At 42.5% G+C, this 17,883-nt stretch overlaps 1 protein-coding gene across 1 annotated transcript in view; it reads left to right on the top strand.

The window, feature by feature from the left end:
• Positions 1 to 17,883, top strand: part of MERTK (MER proto-oncogene, tyrosine kinase) — a 117,297-nt gene that overhangs the window by 70,484 nt on the left and 28,930 nt on the right. The window contains exons 9-10 of the mRNA XM_081254357.1: positions 12,852 to 13,005; positions 16,798 to 16,951. Of these exons, the coding sequence (XP_081110483.1) occupies positions 12,852 to 13,005; positions 16,798 to 16,951 (308 nt within the window). The remainder of the gene's footprint in view (positions 1 to 12,851; positions 13,006 to 16,797; positions 16,952 to 17,883) is intronic.

Raw genomic sequence — 17,883 nt, 5'->3', positions numbered from 1 at the left:
TCAGACTTCAGCATCCTCATGGCATCTGTAGGGAGAATCTCAGGAAAGTTACAATTTCTTGGCACGAGAGAGGAAAGGGGTGAACAGCTGCACTGACCCATGATGTCCAGGCTTTGTGTCGGTCACGTTTAACCTCGTATCACCCAGCTTTTACCAAAACTGCTGTCTTCCAAAAGAACAATTTGAATTTTTTTTTTCTTTTCCTGCCTCAGTTTACCTATCAGGAAGCAGACTGTCGGAAGCAGTAGTGATGGAAAAGGAAGAGAGCTTAGAAATCCATGGTTTGTTCTGCCTCATAGTAGATATAAAAGGATGCTCTTTGTACCAGTCAAAACCCTGCTTAAGAGAGTTGCAGCTATGAGATAAGAAGTCTCTCACCTCCTGGTCTTTTGTCTCAGAGCACGTGTGCAAGCGGCCTGTTGATCACGTTTGCACACTGTCGAGTCAGGGGAATCAAGGGCCTCTCTTAGAGGATGGCTCCTGCTCACAATACTATATTCTTAGTAGAGATACATAAGGGTCCAGTGATTGCTTTCTGAGTCAGGAGGAACTTTGGTTGGCGGAAGATAGTGATTCTCAGCAGACACTTGAGTGATGTAGGAACAAACCAGTTTCTTTAAAGAGCTGCAGGTCATCCTTTCTCCTTCTCCCCTGGTGGGGGTGAAAGATACTTCTTCAGGGGGGACCCCTGCAGCAGAGGCGTGCTGAAGGACAGGAGTGATGAAAGCCTTACTTACAGAGGACATGACGTGGCCAAGGAGCGTAACACACAAGTGCCATTAACACCCAGCCTTGCATTCCCTCTGCCCTTTGTTCAGAATGCTCCCCTCTGTAGCGAGGACAATACCGCCACAGTTAGGGCTGTGACCTCTCCAGTCATCACCTCCTTGGAGACGCTAGCTCATCCCAGCAGGAAGGTCATTGGCATTGTGCTCATGTGTCCTCTGTGCATCACGACAGTCTCGTGACAACAGAAGACTTAGTGGCTCACTTTACTTTGGGTAACATTCTCTGAGGCAGCTAAGCTCCCAGCTCACCAACCGCAGCTGGAGACAAATAAGAACACTTGGAGAGAAGCTCAGCCCGGGAGGGGCCTAAAACCCCCTTCCAAAGTGAAGCTTGAAATAACCTCTGTACCCAGCACTTCGGTTCCCTAAACTCCCTTGTTTGCCGAAGGGCAAGAGTTAGACACAACTTCCTCTCGAAATCGACCTTTCATTTTCATTTTAAAACTGTTACTAGGGACTTCCCTGGTGGTCCAGCAGTGAAGACTCCGCGCTCCCAATGCAGGGGGCCTGGGTTTGATCCCTGGTCAGGGAACTAGATCCCGCACACAGCAACTAAGACCCAGTGCAGCCAAATAAATAAAAATAAAATAAATATTTTTTAAAAAGAAAGAAAACTGTTACTAAGACTACATCTTCTTTATGTAAGGTGATGAAATTGGATATTTTTGGAAGATATTCTTATTTATTACTCTAATAAGGGAAGGTTTTTTGTATGGAATTTCAGAATATTCTTGAAGTAGTCCTTGGGTGGGTTATTAAAGTTTGCTGGAAATTTAGTGTTCAAAATTTGTACCTTCAGTATCCTACAACTATTGTGTCACTTTCAGACTAAGAAACTCCTGGTATTTACTGTACGGACATTTACTGTATCTTGATGAAGTCATCAGTGTTTTTGCTCTCTTTTTCTTGCTATCCCTTGCCTTCCAAATCAAAGCTTAAAATACAAAGGTCAGGATCCAGTAAAATCTGTTCTCCTTGAAATTGGAGCTGTGCCTTGCTCATCTTTGTACCACCTGAACACAGGACGTTAAACTTGCTTTGTAGGCATTTATAGCACTATGAACTTGATGTATGGACCTGACAGACATCTAAACCAGCAGGAGAATTTCTCTCTCTGAATGGTACAGTCTTTTGATGAGTGTGGACTGGTATTTCTTGTCCCATTCCCATAAAGTGTCAGTAGACCTGTGAGAATTCAGTAAGCAGATAAGTTTATAAAATACTGTGTATTATACCCGCTTCTGGAAGACTCATAGTGTATACTGGCAAGTTCAAGGTTCTCCAGTGTTCTGCAATAAATAAATCTGTTTACCTTTGACCGAGATTTGCCCGAACCTTAGACAGAGACTCATTTTTATACGTGTCATTCTTGTAGAGCTCATTGTTTTGGGATTGGGGCTCTAATGCTGGTTTAACTGTGTTTGGAAAGGGTGGAGATTTTTGATCAGAAGGAAGTTTCATAGCTGATTATGATGGGCCAAGAGACATGACATGTAGAACCAGTTTCTTTAAAGACACAGGGAAGCCACAGTGCACTCAAGGCTTCCTTCCTTGGGCCCAGACCCCTGCCTGCTAGCAAGCTGCATGCCTGGAGGGTAGATGTGCCCACTGCCTCTTCCCTTTCCTCGTTTCTCACTGTCACAGGAGGGCAGAGCATGCGAGCTAGTGTGATTTTAAGGTAAAAAGAACAGGTGAGGTTCTTGTGAGACAGGCTAGACAGGGGTCTGAAACATTTCTGAAACCCAAGGATCCATCAAGGATGGTACCTTTTGCCTGGAAGAGAAAGCTACAGTGAAGAGCAACTCCATGAATGGGTCAAATAAAATTCTTGGTTTGGGAACTAGACAGCCTTGATTATTTTCTCTAGTGCATCAAGACTTGAAAGATACTACTTGCTCAGTTCTATCCTAGAGCCTTACAGTTATAGGGAAACAAGATCAAAATACAGCACCTTACAGGTGCTATAGGAATGTAGGAATAATAATAACCATCATCAGCTACTTACAGTGTTGATTACTTACAGACCCTGTGCCAAGCGTTTTACATAAAAGGCCTCATTTAACCCTTACAAAAACGCTGTGAGAAAGATACTATTTTCTCAATTTTCATTTGAGGAAACTGAAACTCAGAAACATTGAGTAACCTACCCAGAGTCACACAGCTTAGAATTGCAGCACTGAAATAAGAACCCAGGTCTGACTGACTCCAAAGCCAACGCTTTTCAGAACCCCACTACTCTTCTCCAGATGCCCTTGGCTTTCTTCACAGTACAGTGTCTCTTGTTCAAATTCCACAGCACGGCCTCTTAGCAGAAAGAAGTGAAAACAGGACAGGTTTCAAGAGTAAGATGTGAGGGTTTTACACTGATGATTGTGCATTTGAAGCCCTTTTGAACAAGTTTGTTGTCGCATGGGGTAGCTCTTTCCCTATTGAAGGTTACTTTTCTTTGAGGTAATAAAATGGGCCATATTCTTCTTTTCTTTTTTTTTTTTAGCCTAAGTAATTTGATTTATTTATTTATTTTTGGATTTCATTTTATTTTTTTAATACAGCAGATTCTTATTAAGTATCTATTTTATACATATTAGTGTAAATGTCAATCCCAATCTCCCAATTCATCACACCACCAGCACCACCCCCGCTTTCGCCCCCTCGGTGTCCATACGTTTGTTCTCTACATCTGCGTCTCTATTTCTGCCCTGCAAACCGGTACATCTGTACCATTTTTCTTGATTCCACATATATGTGTTAATATACGATATTTGTTTTTCTCTTTCTGACTTACTTCACTCTGTATGACACTCTCTAGGTCCAACCACATCTCTACAATGGACCCAATTTCGTTCCTTTTTATAGCTGAGTAATATTCCATTGTATATATGTACCACATCTTCTTTATCCATTCGTCTGTCGATGGTCATTTAGGTTGCTTCCATGACCTGGCTATTGTAAATAGTGCTGCAGTGAACATTGGGGTGCATGTGTCTTTTTGAATTATGGTTGTCTCTGGGTATATGCCCAGTAGGGGAATTGCTGGGTCATATGGTAATTCTATTTTTAGTTTTTTAAGGAACCTCCATACTGTTCTCCATAGTGGCTGTATCAATTTACATTCCCACCAACAGTGCAAGAGGGTTCCCTTTTCTCCACACCCTCTCCAGCATTTACTGTTTGTAGATTTTCTGAAGATGTCCATTCCAAGCAGTGTGAGGTGATACCTCATTGTAGTTTTGATTTGCATTTCTCTAATAATTAGTGATGTTGAGCAGCTTTTCATGTGCCTCTTGGCCATCTGTATGTCTTCTTTGGAGAAATGTCTGTTTAGCTCTTCTGCGCATTTTTAGATTGGGTTGTTTCTTTTTTTAACATTGAGCTGCATGAGCTGTTATATTTTGGAGATTAATCCTTTGTCCCTTGATTCGTTTGCAAATATTTTCTCCCATTCTGAGGGTTATCTTTTCATCTTGTTTATAGTTTCCTTTGCTGTGCAAAAGATTTTAAGTTTCATTAGGTCCCATTTGTTTATTTTTGTTTTTATTTCCATTACTCTGGGAGGTGGGTCAAAAGAGATCTTGCTGTGATTTATGTCAAAGAGTGATCTTCCTATGTTTTCCTCTAAGAGTTTTGTAGTGTCCGGTCTTACATTTAGGTCTTTAATCTACTTTGAGTTTTTTTGTGTGTATGGTGTTAGGGAGTGTTCTAATTTCATTCTTTTACATGTAGCTGTCCAGTTTTCCCAGCATCACTTATTGAAGAGACTGTCTTTTCTCCATTGTATATCCTTGCCTCCTTTGTCATAGATTAGTTGTCCAGAGGTGCGTGGGTTTATCTCTGGGCTTTTTATCCTGTTGCATTGATCTATATTTATGTTTTTGTGCCAGTACCATAGTGTCTTGATTACTATAGCTTTGTAGTATAGTCTGCAGTCAGGGAGTCTGATTACTCCAGCTCTGTTTTTTTCTCTCAAGATTGCTTTGGCTATTTGGGGTCTTTTGTGTCTCCATACAAATTTTAAGATCTTTTGTTCTAGTTCTGTAAAAAATGCCATTGGTAATTTAATAGGGATTGCATTGAATCTGTAGATTGCTTTGGGTAGTATAGTCATCTTCACAATATTGATTCTTCCAATCCAAGAACATGGTATATCTCTCCATCTGTTTGTGTCATCTCTGATTTCTTTCATCAGTGTCTTATAGTTTCCTGAGTACAGGTCTTTTACCTCCTTAGGTAGGTTTATTCCTAGGTATTTTATTCTTTTTGTTGCAGTGGTGAAGGAGATTGTTTCCTTGATTTCTCTTTCTGATCTTTTGTTGTTAGTGTAGAGGATTGCAAGAGATTTCTGTGCATTAATTTTGTATCCTGCAACTTTACCAAATTCATTCATTAGCTCTAGTAGTTTTCTGGTGGCATCTTTAGAATCATCTATGTATAGTATCGTGTCATCTGCAAACAGTGACAGGTTTACTTCTTCTTTTCCAATTTGTATTCCTTTTATTTCTTTTTCTTCTCTGATTGCCATGGCTAGGACTTCCAAAACTATATTGAATAATAGTGGCGAGAGTGGACATCCTTGTCTTGATCTTAGAGGAAATGCTTTCAGTTTTTCACCATTGAGAATGATGTTTGCTGTGGGTTTGTTGTATATGGCCTTTATTATGTTGAGGTAGGTTCCCTTGATGCCCACTTTCTGGAGAGTTTTTATCATAAATGGGTGTTGAATTTTGTCAAAAGCTTTTTCTGCATCTGTTGAGATGATCATATGGTTTTTATTCTTCAATTTGTTAATATGGTTTATCACATTGATTGCTTTGTGTATATTGAAGAATCCTTGAATCCCTAGGATAAATCCCACTTGATCATGGTGTATGATCCTTTTAATGTGTTGTTGGATTCTGTTTGCTAGTATTTGGTTGAGGATTTTTGCGTCTATATTCATCAGTGTTATTGGTCTGTAATTTTCTTTTTTTTGTGGTATCTTTGTCTGCTTTTGGTATCAGGGTGATGGTGGCCTTGTAGAATGAGTTTGGGAGTGTTCCTTCCTCTGAAACTTTTTGGAAGAGCTTGAGAAGAATGTGTGTTAGCTCTTCTCTGAATGTTTGGTAGAATTTACCTGTGAAGCCATCTGGTCCTGGACTTTTGTTTGTTGGGAGATTTTTAATCACAGTTTCAATTTAATTACTTGTGATTGGTCTGTTCATATGTTCTATTTCTTCCTGGTTCAGTCTTGGAAAGTTATACCTTTCTAAGAATTTGTCCATTTCTTCCAGGTTGTCCATTTTATTGGCAGAGTGTTGCTTGTAGTAGTCTCTTAGGATGCTTTGTATTTCTGCGGTGTCTGTTGTAACTTCTCCTTTTTCATTTCTAATTTTATTGACTTAAGTCTGCTCCCTCTTTTTCGTGATGAGTCTGGCAAGAGGTTTTTCAATTTTGTTTATCTCCTCAAAGAATCAGCTTTTAGTTTTATTGATCTTTGCTATTGTTTTCTTTGTTTCTATTTCATTTATTTCTCCTCTGATCTTTTTTTTTTTTTTTTTGCGGTATGCGGGCCTCTCACTGTTGTGGCCTCTCCCGTTGCGGAGCACAGGCTCCGGACGCGCAGGCTCAACAGCCATGGCTCGCGGGCCCAGCCGCTCCGCGGCATGTGGGATCCTCCCAGACCGGGGCACAAACCCGTGTCCCCTGCATCGGCAGGCGGACTCTCAACCACTGCGCCACCAGGGAAGCCCCTCTCCTCTGATCTTTATGATTTCTTACCTTCTACTAACTTTGGGTTTTGTTTGTTCTTCTTCCTCTAATTCCTTTGGGTGTAAGGTTAGATTGTTTATTTGAGATTTTTCTTGTTTCTTGAGGTAGGCTTGTATTGCTATAAACTTCCCTGTCAGAACTGCTTTTGCTGCATCCCATAGGTTTTGGATCATGTGGTCATTTCTTGATTTCTTCAGTGATCTCTTGGTTAGTTAGTAACATATTGTTTAGCCTCCATGTGTTTGTTTTTTACATTTTTTTCCCCTGTAATTGATTTCTAATCTCATAGCATTGTGGTCAGAAAAGATGCTTGACGTGATTTCAATTTTCTTAAATTTACCTAGGCTTGATTTGTGGCCCAGGGTGTGATCTATACTAGAGAATGTTCCATGTGCACTTGAGAAGAAAGTGTAATCTGCTGTTTTTGGAATGTCCTATAAATATCAATTAAATCTCTCTGGTCTACTGTGTCATTTAAAGCTTGTGTTTCCTTACTAATTTTCTGTCTAGATAATCTGTCCATTGGTGTAAATGAGGTGTTAAAGTCCCCCACTATTATTGTGTTACTGTTGATTTCCTCTTTTATAGCTGTTGGCATTTGCCTTATGTATTGAGGTGCTCTTATGTTGGGTACATATATATTTATAATTGTTACATATTATAGGATTGATCCCTTGATCTTTATGTAGCGTCCTTCCTTGTCTTTTATTTTTTTTAATTTATTTATTTTATTTTTGGCTGCATTGGGTCTTCATTGCAGTGCGCGGGCTTTCTCTAGTTGTGGCGAGCAGGGGCTACTCTTTGTTGCGGTGCACAGGCTTCTCATTGCACTGGCTTCTCTTGTTGCGGAGCATAGACTCTGGGTATGCGGGCTTCAATAGTTGTGGCTCATGGGCTGTAGAGTGCAGGCTCAGTAGTTGTGGCGCACGGGCTTTGTTGCTCCGTGGCTTGTGGGATCTTCCCGGACCAGGGCTCGAACCTGTGTCCCCTTCATTGGCAGGCAGATTCTTAACCACTGCACCACCAGGGAAACCACTTCCTTGTCTCTTGTAACATTCTTTATTTTAAAGTCTATTTTATTTGATCTGAGTATTGCTACTCCAGCTTTCCTTTGATTTCCATTTGCATGGAATATCTTTCATCATCCCCTCACTTTCAGTCTGTATGTGTGCCTAGGTCTGAAGTGGGTCTTGTGTAGACAGCATATATATGGGTCTTGTTTTTGTATCCATTCAACAAGCCTGTATGTTTTGTTGGAGTATTTAATCCATTCACATTTAAGGTAATTATCGATATGTATGTTCCTATTACTATTTTCTTAATTGTTTTGGGTTTGCTTTTTGTAGGTCCTTTTCTTCTCTTGTGTTTCCCACTTAGAGAAGTTCCTTTAGCATTTGTTGTAGAGCTGGTTTGGTGGTGCTGAATTCTCTTAGCTTTTGCTTGTCTGTAAAGCTTTGATTTCTCTGTCAAATCTGAATGACATCCTTGCCTGGCAGAGTAATCTTGGTTGTAGGTTCTTCCCTTTCATCACTTTAAATATATCGTGCCACTCCCTTCTGGCTTGTAGAGTTTCTGCTGAGAAATCAGCTGTTAACATTATGGGAGTTCCCTTGTATGTTATTTGTCCTTTTTCCCTTGTTACTTTTAATATTTTTTCTTTGTCTTTAATTTTTGTCAGTTTGATTACTGTGTGTCTCATTTTGTTTCTGTTTGGGTTTGTCCTTCCTGGGACTCTCTGTGCTTCCTGGACTTGGGTGGCTGTTTCCTTTCCTGTGTTAAGGAAGTTTTCAACTATAATCTCTTCAAATATTTTTTCTGTCTCTTCTCCTTCTGGGACCCCTATAATGTGAATGTTGGTGTGTTTAATGTTGTCCCAGAGGTCTCTTAGGCTGTCTTCATTTCTTTTCATTCTTTTTTCTTTATTCTGTTCCGCAGCAGTGAATTCCACCAATCTGTCTTCTGGCTCACTTATCCATTCTTCTGCCTCAGTTATTCTGCTACTGATTCCTTCTAGTGTATTTTTCATTTCAGTTATTGTACTATTCATCTCTGTTTGTTTGTTCTTTAATTCTTCTAGGTGTTTGTTCTTTAATTCTTCTATGTCTTTGTTAAACATTTCTTGCATCTTCTCGAGTTTTGCCTCCATCCTTTTTCCAAGGTCCCGGATCATCTTCACTATCATTATTTTGAATTCTTTTTCTGGAAGGTAGACTTCATTTAGTTGTTTTTCTGGGGTTTTATCTTATTCCTTCATCTGGTACATAGTCCTCTGCCTTTTCATTTTGTCTGTCTTTCTGTGAATGTGGTTTTCCTTCCACAGGCTGCAGGATTGTAGTTCTTCTTGCTTTTGCTGTCTGCCCTCTGGTGGGTGAGGCTATCAAAGAGGCTTGTGCAAGCTTCCTGATGGGAGGGACTGGTGGTGGGTATAGCTAGGTGTTGCTCTGGTGGGCAGAGCTCAGTAAAACTTTAATCCGCTTGACTGCTGATGGGTGGGGCTGAGTTCCCTCCCTGTTGGTTGTTTGGCCTGAGGTGACCCAGCACCGGAGGCTACAGGCTCTTTGGTGGGGCTAATGGTGGACTCTGGGAGGGCTCATACCAAGGAATACTTCCCAGAACTTCTGCTGCCAGTGTCCTTGTCCCCATGGTGAGCCACAGCCACCCCCCGCCTCTGCAGGAGACCCTCCAACACTAGCAGGTAGGTCTGGTTCAGTCTCCTATGGGGTCACTGCTCCTTCCCCCTGGGTCCTGATGTGCACTTTTGTGTGCCCTCCAAGAGCGGAGTCTCTGTTTCACCCAGTCCTGTCGAAGTCCTGCAGTCAAATCCCGCTGGCCTTCAAAGTCTGATTCTCTAGGATTTCCCCCTCTGTTGCCGGACCCCCATGTTGGGAAGCCTGATGTGGGGCTCAGAACCTTCACTCCAGTGGGTGGACTTTTGTGCTATAAGCGTTCTCCAGTTTGTGAGTCACTCACGCAGCGGTTATGGGATTTGATTTGATTGTGATTGCGACCCTGCTGCCATCTCATTATGGCTTCTTCTTTGTCTTTGGATGTGGGGTGTCTTTTTTGGTGACTTCCAGTGTCTTCCTGCCAGTGATTGTTTAGCAGTTAGTTGTGATTCTGGTGCTCTTGCAAGAGGGAGTGAGTGCACCTATTTCTAGTCCGCCATCTTGAACCAGTCTCCCCCTTAGTAATTTTGAAATGGGCCATACTCTTTTTTCTTTTTTGGCTGTGCTGCATGGCTTGCAGGATCTTAGTTCCCCAACCAGGGATTGAACCCAGGCCCTCGGCACTGAAAGTGCAGAGTCCCAACCACTGGACCGCCAGGGAATTACCTATATTCTTAATTACAGTTACAAATTATGGGGTTGTGAATTCTTACAGAGTTGGAGATATTAAGGTCTTTTTGATAAGTGAAAACAGATATCCAGTTGCCCTGACCAATACTGAAGCCACACAATGAGAAAAAAGAAACTGTGTTTCCAAAGATGTGCTATTACTTTCCCCAACAGGCAAGGTCCATACGTTTTCTATGTAAGTAAAGTTGTAGTCAAACTGATTTCATTACCTGACAATGCCTTTAGGTTTTAAGTTCTTAGAGATATGGGCCTGTGTTGGTGAAATTGAAAGCTCAGTAAATGAGAAATGTGCAGCTGACCCATGACCTATGTCCTGTGGCCAGACTACATTGTGCCAATGAGATGACCCCTCCTTCGGCGGTCTGCACCCTGAGAGCAAGAGAGATAACACACAGGGGGTGAGCAGGGGGGGCTCCTACAGCTGTCTGAAATTAGATGGATCTCTGCCAACTTTCAAGATCAAAACTAAAATACTTGGGGATATGGATGTGGTCACACCTTTCTTTACGTATTTGGCATCAAAACAGTATGAATAAATTACATCAATTTTTAACATTGGGAATCATGTTTAAATTTGAGGTTTTAATTTGAGGTTACTATTTAAGGATATTCTTGGAGAAAATTGGACACCTCCACTAAGTGTTTATCATTTATCTTTCTAATCACTACTTCAACACTGATTACAATTCCACCCCTAAAGTAGGATGATTTTTTATGTATTTCCAAAATGGGTTCCCAGTGAGCCGTGGCTGGCATCATTTCCATGCTTCAAGGTTCAGGTTAGAACTTTCCTGGTGGCGCAGTGGTTAAGAATCCACCTTAACCAGGAGACACGGGTTTGATCCCTGGTCTGGAAAGATCCCATGTGCCGCGGAGCCACTAAACCCATGCGCTGCAACTACTGAGCCTATGCTCTAGAGCCTGTGAGCCACAACTACTGAGCCCACATGCCACAACTACTGAAGCCCGTGCGCCTAGAGCCCGTGCTCCGCAATAAGAGAAGCCACCACAATGAGAAGCCCGCGCACTGCAACGAAGAGTAGCCCCCGCTCACCGCAACTAGAGAAAGCCCGCGCACAGCAATGAAGACCCAACGCAGCCAAAAATAAATAAATAAATTTGTAAAATTAATTAGTTAATTAAATTTAAAAAAGATTCAGGATAATGCCAACTGTGATGGTAGCCCTTGTGACTCTTGGGTAACCCCTGCTCTGGGTCAGGCACTGTTTCAAGCACTTCACAGATTAACTCCTTACATTTATTAACTCAAAGAGTAGGAGGTGGAAATTAAAAAGTAACTCCTCTGGGTTTCATAGGGAGTTATAGGCCCTATGGGAATAGGTGTTATCAACTGCTTTTATGTTCATTTCCAAAAGGATAATTTTGGTTTTGTTAGGATTTCTCTTCTTTTTGGGATTGAATTCTTTCAAAACCATGTGTGTCCCCTTATTTTAAGATAGTCTTTCTCATAAACAAGGTATTGCGTTTGAATCTTTGCAGACAAAATGTATGACACCAGGAGCAGGCCCCATGTTCCTTGTCAGGCATGAAGTCTTTTGTACTTTGAAGAGCTGTTAGGTTTTAAACTGTGGGGTATATGCAGTACTTCTCAGCTGCCCGTCCAGGTTCCGTGACTGTGAGGCTTTGACAATGAAGTTACTCTACTTGATGATTTTCTGTCCTCCCCAAATTATAGAGAGAATGACCAACTAACACATAATCAAAACTGGGTTAGCCATACAGAAAATGCCTTTGATATATCCAAAAAAATGACTCATGTGTCTACCTAATTAACAAAAAATCTATGGCAAATCTTTTAGGCACTGAGTCCAATGGGGTTAAAAAACCGAAAAAAAAAAAAAAAAATGAAGACCATAGTTTTCCCTTTCATCCCTTGTCTGGGGATGTTTCTAGGTCCTGATGGTCACTGCCTGTTTAGATTAGAAACAGTCTCCAGGTGGCTGACCCAGGTGCCCCCATTGGTCATGAGTGATGAGACTGCCCTCTCCGTAAGGGCTGACCTGGTTCCACCCAGCACCACTGGGAGAGGTGACCAGCATGAGTGACCAGGGGAGGAAGTTACCACCCAAACCAGGCCCCTGCTATCCATTGCTGATCCATGATATCTGTGTTCCATGTGTGATATCTCTCTGTGAAAACATATGTCCATAATTCAGAATTGAAGACATGTTCCTAGTGCTACATTTCAGCCTTCACCAACCCTATGGTTCCTATCTGAAAAGCCAATCCCAAACGCAAAATTAGTTTCCCAGGCCAGAGAACACCATGATAGTCAAGGTTTGGAAACAAAGGGGAAAGTATTTTTTCCCCTGGTTATTTTTTCAAAAATCTCCCCCATCCCCCATGTTTTAATGGGTCAAGTTGTGCAGCAATGGCTTTAAAACAGAATAAGTAAAGCCAGATTTTTGAAAATGGAGCACACTGTGTGTTTGTCGCTGGAAGAAAAAGTGTCATTGCCCTTCTAAATGTAGACTGTAGTCACAACTCTTAGAATTGCAAGGAACGCGAGCCCACTTGTGCTGGTTCAAGGAAGCTGGCAGGTGGTCCATGTCAAGGTTCAGGGCAGCTCCTGGGCAGTGTTCTCGGGGGATTCTGAGGGCGGGGGTGTCGAGGAGACAGTCCTGCTCTTGCCTTCGGGTGCATCTGCCACATGTTCCGTTTCTTCCAGAGGTTTCTTCACTGACCCCTCTAAGTACCATGTTCGCACGACCCTAGTAGGCCCAGATCCCCAAGACCTGAGGATGCTGCCAGCCTGTCCTGCATCACTGCCCGCCTAGTGGCTCCCTTGGCTGTGGCCTGAGTGAGGAAGGGATGCTGTGGAAACACAGCCGCTGCCCCTGGGATGTGGGTGGGGCAGCTTCCCTCGGAAGAACTGCCCTCGGGCAACAAGGCCCCTGGTGCCTCAGTGTTTCCTTTCCTTTCCTTTCCTCTCTGTCCCCAGAAAGAGCTGTCAGAAGAGGTCGGCCAGAATGACAGTCTTGCTCAGCTTTCTGTTCAAGTCCACAACGCCTCATGCACCGTGAGGATTGCAGCCATCACCAAAGGGGGAGTCGGGCCCTTCAGTGACCCAGTGAAAATATTTGTCCCTGCACACGGTGAGAGCTGGTGCCCGACTGGCTGACGGAACATCCATCCGGGCAACACACAGGTGGCCAGAGAGTAGCCTGTGGCATGGACGGCTTGTTTAAGAATGAAACATAAAGACCAAAAGGAAATTTCGCAGTGATGAGGATAGTTGATAGTCGATCACAGAGCTGTCGATACCCTTGCGTCTTCCCACTACTATTACTATGCGGTGTAATAACTTCCTAGGAAGATTCATCCCTTTCAGAACCCAGAATTTGACTGGACTTAATGAATTTAGGTTTTTTGGTTTTGCCTTTAACATTTATTAGAGTATAATTGATTTACAATGTTGTGTTAGCTTCAGGTGTACAGCAGGGTCAGTCAGTTATACATGTACATATATCCACTCTTTTTTAGATTCTTTTCCCACATAGGTCATTACAGAGTATTGAGTAGAGTTCCCTGCGCTATACGGTAGGTCCTTATTAGTTAGCTGTTTTATATATAGTATTGAATTTAGTTTAAATGCATCCAAACTACATGACTGAATTTTGGATAGGCAGTGTGGCTAATCCTCAGCGCTCTATAATTGGCACTGTTTGTTTGCTTTAAGCGGTGCAGGTTGCTCTGTTATTAGTCATTCAAACCTTAGGTAACATGCTTTGTGATTGACTGATACAGAACAAGAAGCATTTCCTACAGAAGCCATCTTTACACAGCGCTGGGCTCGCTCAGCTAAATGCCCACCCCTGCGTGCTGGCTTCTGCTTGTTGTTGGAGTGGCCTTAAGCAGGGTGATGCCGTGGTACCCCAAGTGGCCCAAATGCTGTGTTTGCTTCTGTAGACCAGGGCAGCCGCTTTTGTTCTGACTCTGACCTGCCCTAGGCTGTTTGGTAATGAACTGCTACCATAAACTCTACGCAGCCATCTATATGGGTATGATTTGTGCATTTACAAGTTCTTGTCAAATATATAGCCTTTGCAGCCGTAGCAGACAGGACTTGGGAACAGACCATTGAGTCCCCCTATGTCTGTCCCAGTGACCCTCAAATATGTTCTCCCTTTTAGTGCCAAATTGGACCCATATTACAGCTCCTATAGCCCATAAGCCCAGTCCCAATGGAACATTAGTAATTGGTGTTGGGGACACAAGGCGCGCCTACCTGTCAGAAATTCAGGGACAGTGAGATTCTGATTCTAGAGGCACAGGTTGAAAATCAGAGCTTAGGGCTTCCCTGGTGGCGCAGTGGTTGAGAGTCCACCTGCCGATGCAGGGGACACGGGTTCGTGCCCTGGTCTGGGAAGATCCCACATGCCGCGGAGCAGCTGGGCCCATGAGCCATGGCCACTGAGCCTGCGCGTCCGGAGCCTGTGCTCCGCAACGGGAGACGCCACAACAGTGAGAGGCCCGCGTACCGCAAAAAAACAAAAAAAAAAATCAGAGTTTAACACAGACATAGAAAACAAACTTATGGTTACCAAAGGGGAAAGGGGGTGGGGGAGGGATAAATTAGGAGTTTGGGATTAGCAAATACAAACTAGTACGTATAAAATGGATAAACAATTAGGTCCTACTGTGTAGCACAGGGAACTATATTCAATATATTTTAACAAACCATAATGGAAAAAAATATGAAAAAGAATATATATTATATATATATACACACACACACACACACACACACATATAACTGAATCACTCTGCTGTACACCAGAAACTAACACAACATTGTAAATCAACTATACTTCTTTTTTTTTTTTTCTCCCCCGCACCTTGTGGCACGTGGGATCTAGGATCTTAGTTCCCTGACCAGGGATCGAACCCACGGCCTCTGCAGTGGAAGGAAACACAGAGTCTTAACCACTGGACTGCCAGGGAAGTCCTATTCTTCAATTTTTTTAAAAAAAGAGTTTAAGATGACAGAGCTTTCATCTTCATTCATAATAAACTGTCAAAACTGTGAAAAGCTTTACTGTTCTGGCAGTCCTGGTTTTGCATGGTTCCTGTCTGCATACATTTCAGTTACCACAGTTTAGTTACATCATACCTGTTCCGCAACAATATGGTTCAAATTTAAGGTGCCAGCATATATTAACTGTGAGTAATTGTATAAACTTCACCGCCAGCTCTTCAGTGCACAAATCACTCCATAAATAACAGGGGCATCTTGGTTGTGACCAGTTGGGTCACTTCTTTCAAAGTCTGTAGTTGATCATCGTGCTTTCCTTATTCAGCTCACATGCATCTAACAGGCATAGAGCTGTGTTACTTCCTTGTCTCGCAGGGGCGAACCCACATGACATTTCACAAAAGCAGATAATTGAGAGACGGAGCTGGTGAACAAAGATGAAAATGTAGAGAAGAAAGAAAAAGTGATAGTGTTGGAAGTGGAATTTGAATTGAATGTGGGTGGAATTACGAAAGAAATAGTTGACTGTGGGCATGTTGATGCTGCGGCCATTTGGTCCATGAGATGTGCAGGCAGGGAACTCAGTGAAGGTGGACTTACCCACATGAGTGAACTGGTTGTGCTGAAAAGGAGAAAGATGTCCCAGAGGAAGTTACACTGGCCACAGTCTTCACATGTGTGTCAGGGGCCCCGAAGCTGATGTACTGAATTGAGAATATGCAGATAATGGCCCACTGAATGAGGAGCACACACCACCCACATGGGGTGGGCAGATAGTTCCCTCAGCATCTGAGCTCCCACTTTGGGGAAGTGAAAACTCTGGGGTCATTTTGATTGTGCAGTTTCAATACACCCACACAAAGGAAGCAGAGTCACAAGATCTATGACAGATCCCAGATGTGGGTGTGCGGTGAGGAGGTGGGAGAGCCAGGGCAAGGGTGGTCCTTCATCCCACGTCAGAGCAGGCGGTAGAGAGAGGGTAGAACACGCCTGTACTTAACTTTTCAGGGGCTCAACTCTAAATGGTTATTTTAAAAGGTGCCCCCGGAAAAGCAAAGCAGGAACTTGCAGCAGGACTCCTAAGCTCAGATCCTTATCAAAATGCCCAGACTCTGAATTGTCATACTGGGTTGTAAGCAGGGTTGTCATACCGTACAGTGCCTCAGCAGGGACTTCCCTGGCGGTCCAGTGGTTAAGAATCCGCCTTCCAATGCAGGGAACGCGGGTTCGATCCCTGGTTGGGGAACTAAGATCCCACATGCCGAGGGGAAAGTGAGCCTGCGCGCCACAGCTAGAGGGCCCGTACACTGCAACTACTGAGGCCGTGCACTCTGGACCGTGCACACCACAACTAGAGAGAAGCCTGCACACCACAACAAAGAGCCCGTGCGCCACAACAAAAGATCCCACGTGCCGCAACTAAGACCTGACACAGCCAAATAAGTAAATAGATAAATAAATAAATATTTTTTAAAATAAAAGAAAATGCCTCAGCAGCAGCTCAAAATCTCTGCCTTCTCATCACAGCATTAAAGGAACTCACAGAGGTATTTTACAACACTGAAAGCGCAAAGGATAAAACATTGGAAGCTGATCCAAACTTGGAAAGGAGTATGACATTTGTCAGGGCATGGAAAATACGTTCTCTCTATATCCTAAGCTATATGGCTAGAAGCTGGCAAGCAGTGTTCAAACTACTCTTGATACTTTTTTTTACAAAGAAATAAAGCATTTTGATTCTCAGTATTTCTAGAGTTTTAAATTAGAGCGTACCAGTTAAATATTAGTTTTACTATTTTTTCAATTGCTTATACATTTGTAACTGACATGAAGAGAGTTCCCCAATATTGTAAATCAACTATTCCGAATCCCAAAGAGATGTTTTGAATTGATTCTATTGGTATTTTACCAGGTTGGGTAGATTTTGCCCCCTCGTCAACCCCAGCACCTGGCAACAAAGATCCTGTGCTCATCATCCTTGGCTGCTTTTGTGGATTTGTTTTGATTGGGTTAACTTTATATATATCTCTGGCCATCAGGAAAAGATTCCAGGAGACAAAGTTTGGGTAAGTTTCTCAGTTTAAAATGTTTTGCTCAGTGGTATCGATGAAGTTGCTATGCCAAGCGTTAATGCCTCTTCTGCTGGCCCAGCTCCGGTACCCAGCTGGGTCCCTGTATTATGCACACCCCGGGGGAAGGCAGCTTCCTTACTTAGGCCAGTGCCACAAAGGCAGGCAATAGTGAAAGCTTTTTACTTCTTCCAAAGTCCCTTCTTGCTTTCCGCCTTTCTTGTTTTCCTTTAAGAGGAAACTTAAGATTTTTTAGGACATTAAATGTTGTGAAAATATTTTGATTCTGGTTTTAAAATACATTAAAGTCAAAGTGCTAGAATGACAACCCATCCACAATAGCACGAGAACTGTAATGTTCCTAAGAAGAAACCCAATATATGTACAAGAGCTTTGTGGAAAAACTTATTAAACTTTACTGACATTCCAGAAGACAACTCAAATAAATGGAAAGATGTGTACCATGTTCATAGATGGGAAGGCTCAGTTTTGTCAAGAGATCATTTTTCCCCAAGTTGACCATAAATTCAATATAGCCACCATCTAAATTGCTGCAGGATTGTTGATAAAAGCTGATTTGAAAATTTACCTGAGGGACTTCCCTGGCAGTCCAGTGGTTGAGACTTCGCCTTCCAATGCAGGGGGTGTGGGTTTAATGCAGGGGGTGCAGGTTCGATCCCTGGTCAGGGAGCTAGGATCCCATATGCCTCGTGGCCAAAAAGCCAAAACATAAAACAGAAGCAATGTTGTAACAAATTCAATAAAGACTTTAAAAAAGGTCCACCTCAAAAAAATCTTTAAAAAAAAAAAAAGAAAAAATTTACCTTGAAGAGTAAATGAGCAGAGACAGCCAAGACAGTTTTGAAAAACACAAAAGTTTGGGTGGAGAGGGCTAATCCTACTAGGTATAAAAACATGTTAAATGATTA

Source organism: Mesoplodon bidens (assembly GCF_964165515.1).
Source record: "Mesoplodon bidens genome assembly, chromosome: 14".
In the NCBI taxonomy this organism is placed as follows: Eukaryota; Metazoa; Chordata; class Mammalia; order Artiodactyla; family Ziphiidae; genus Mesoplodon; species Mesoplodon bidens.
This window is presented reverse-complemented; position numbering and strand designations above follow the sequence as displayed.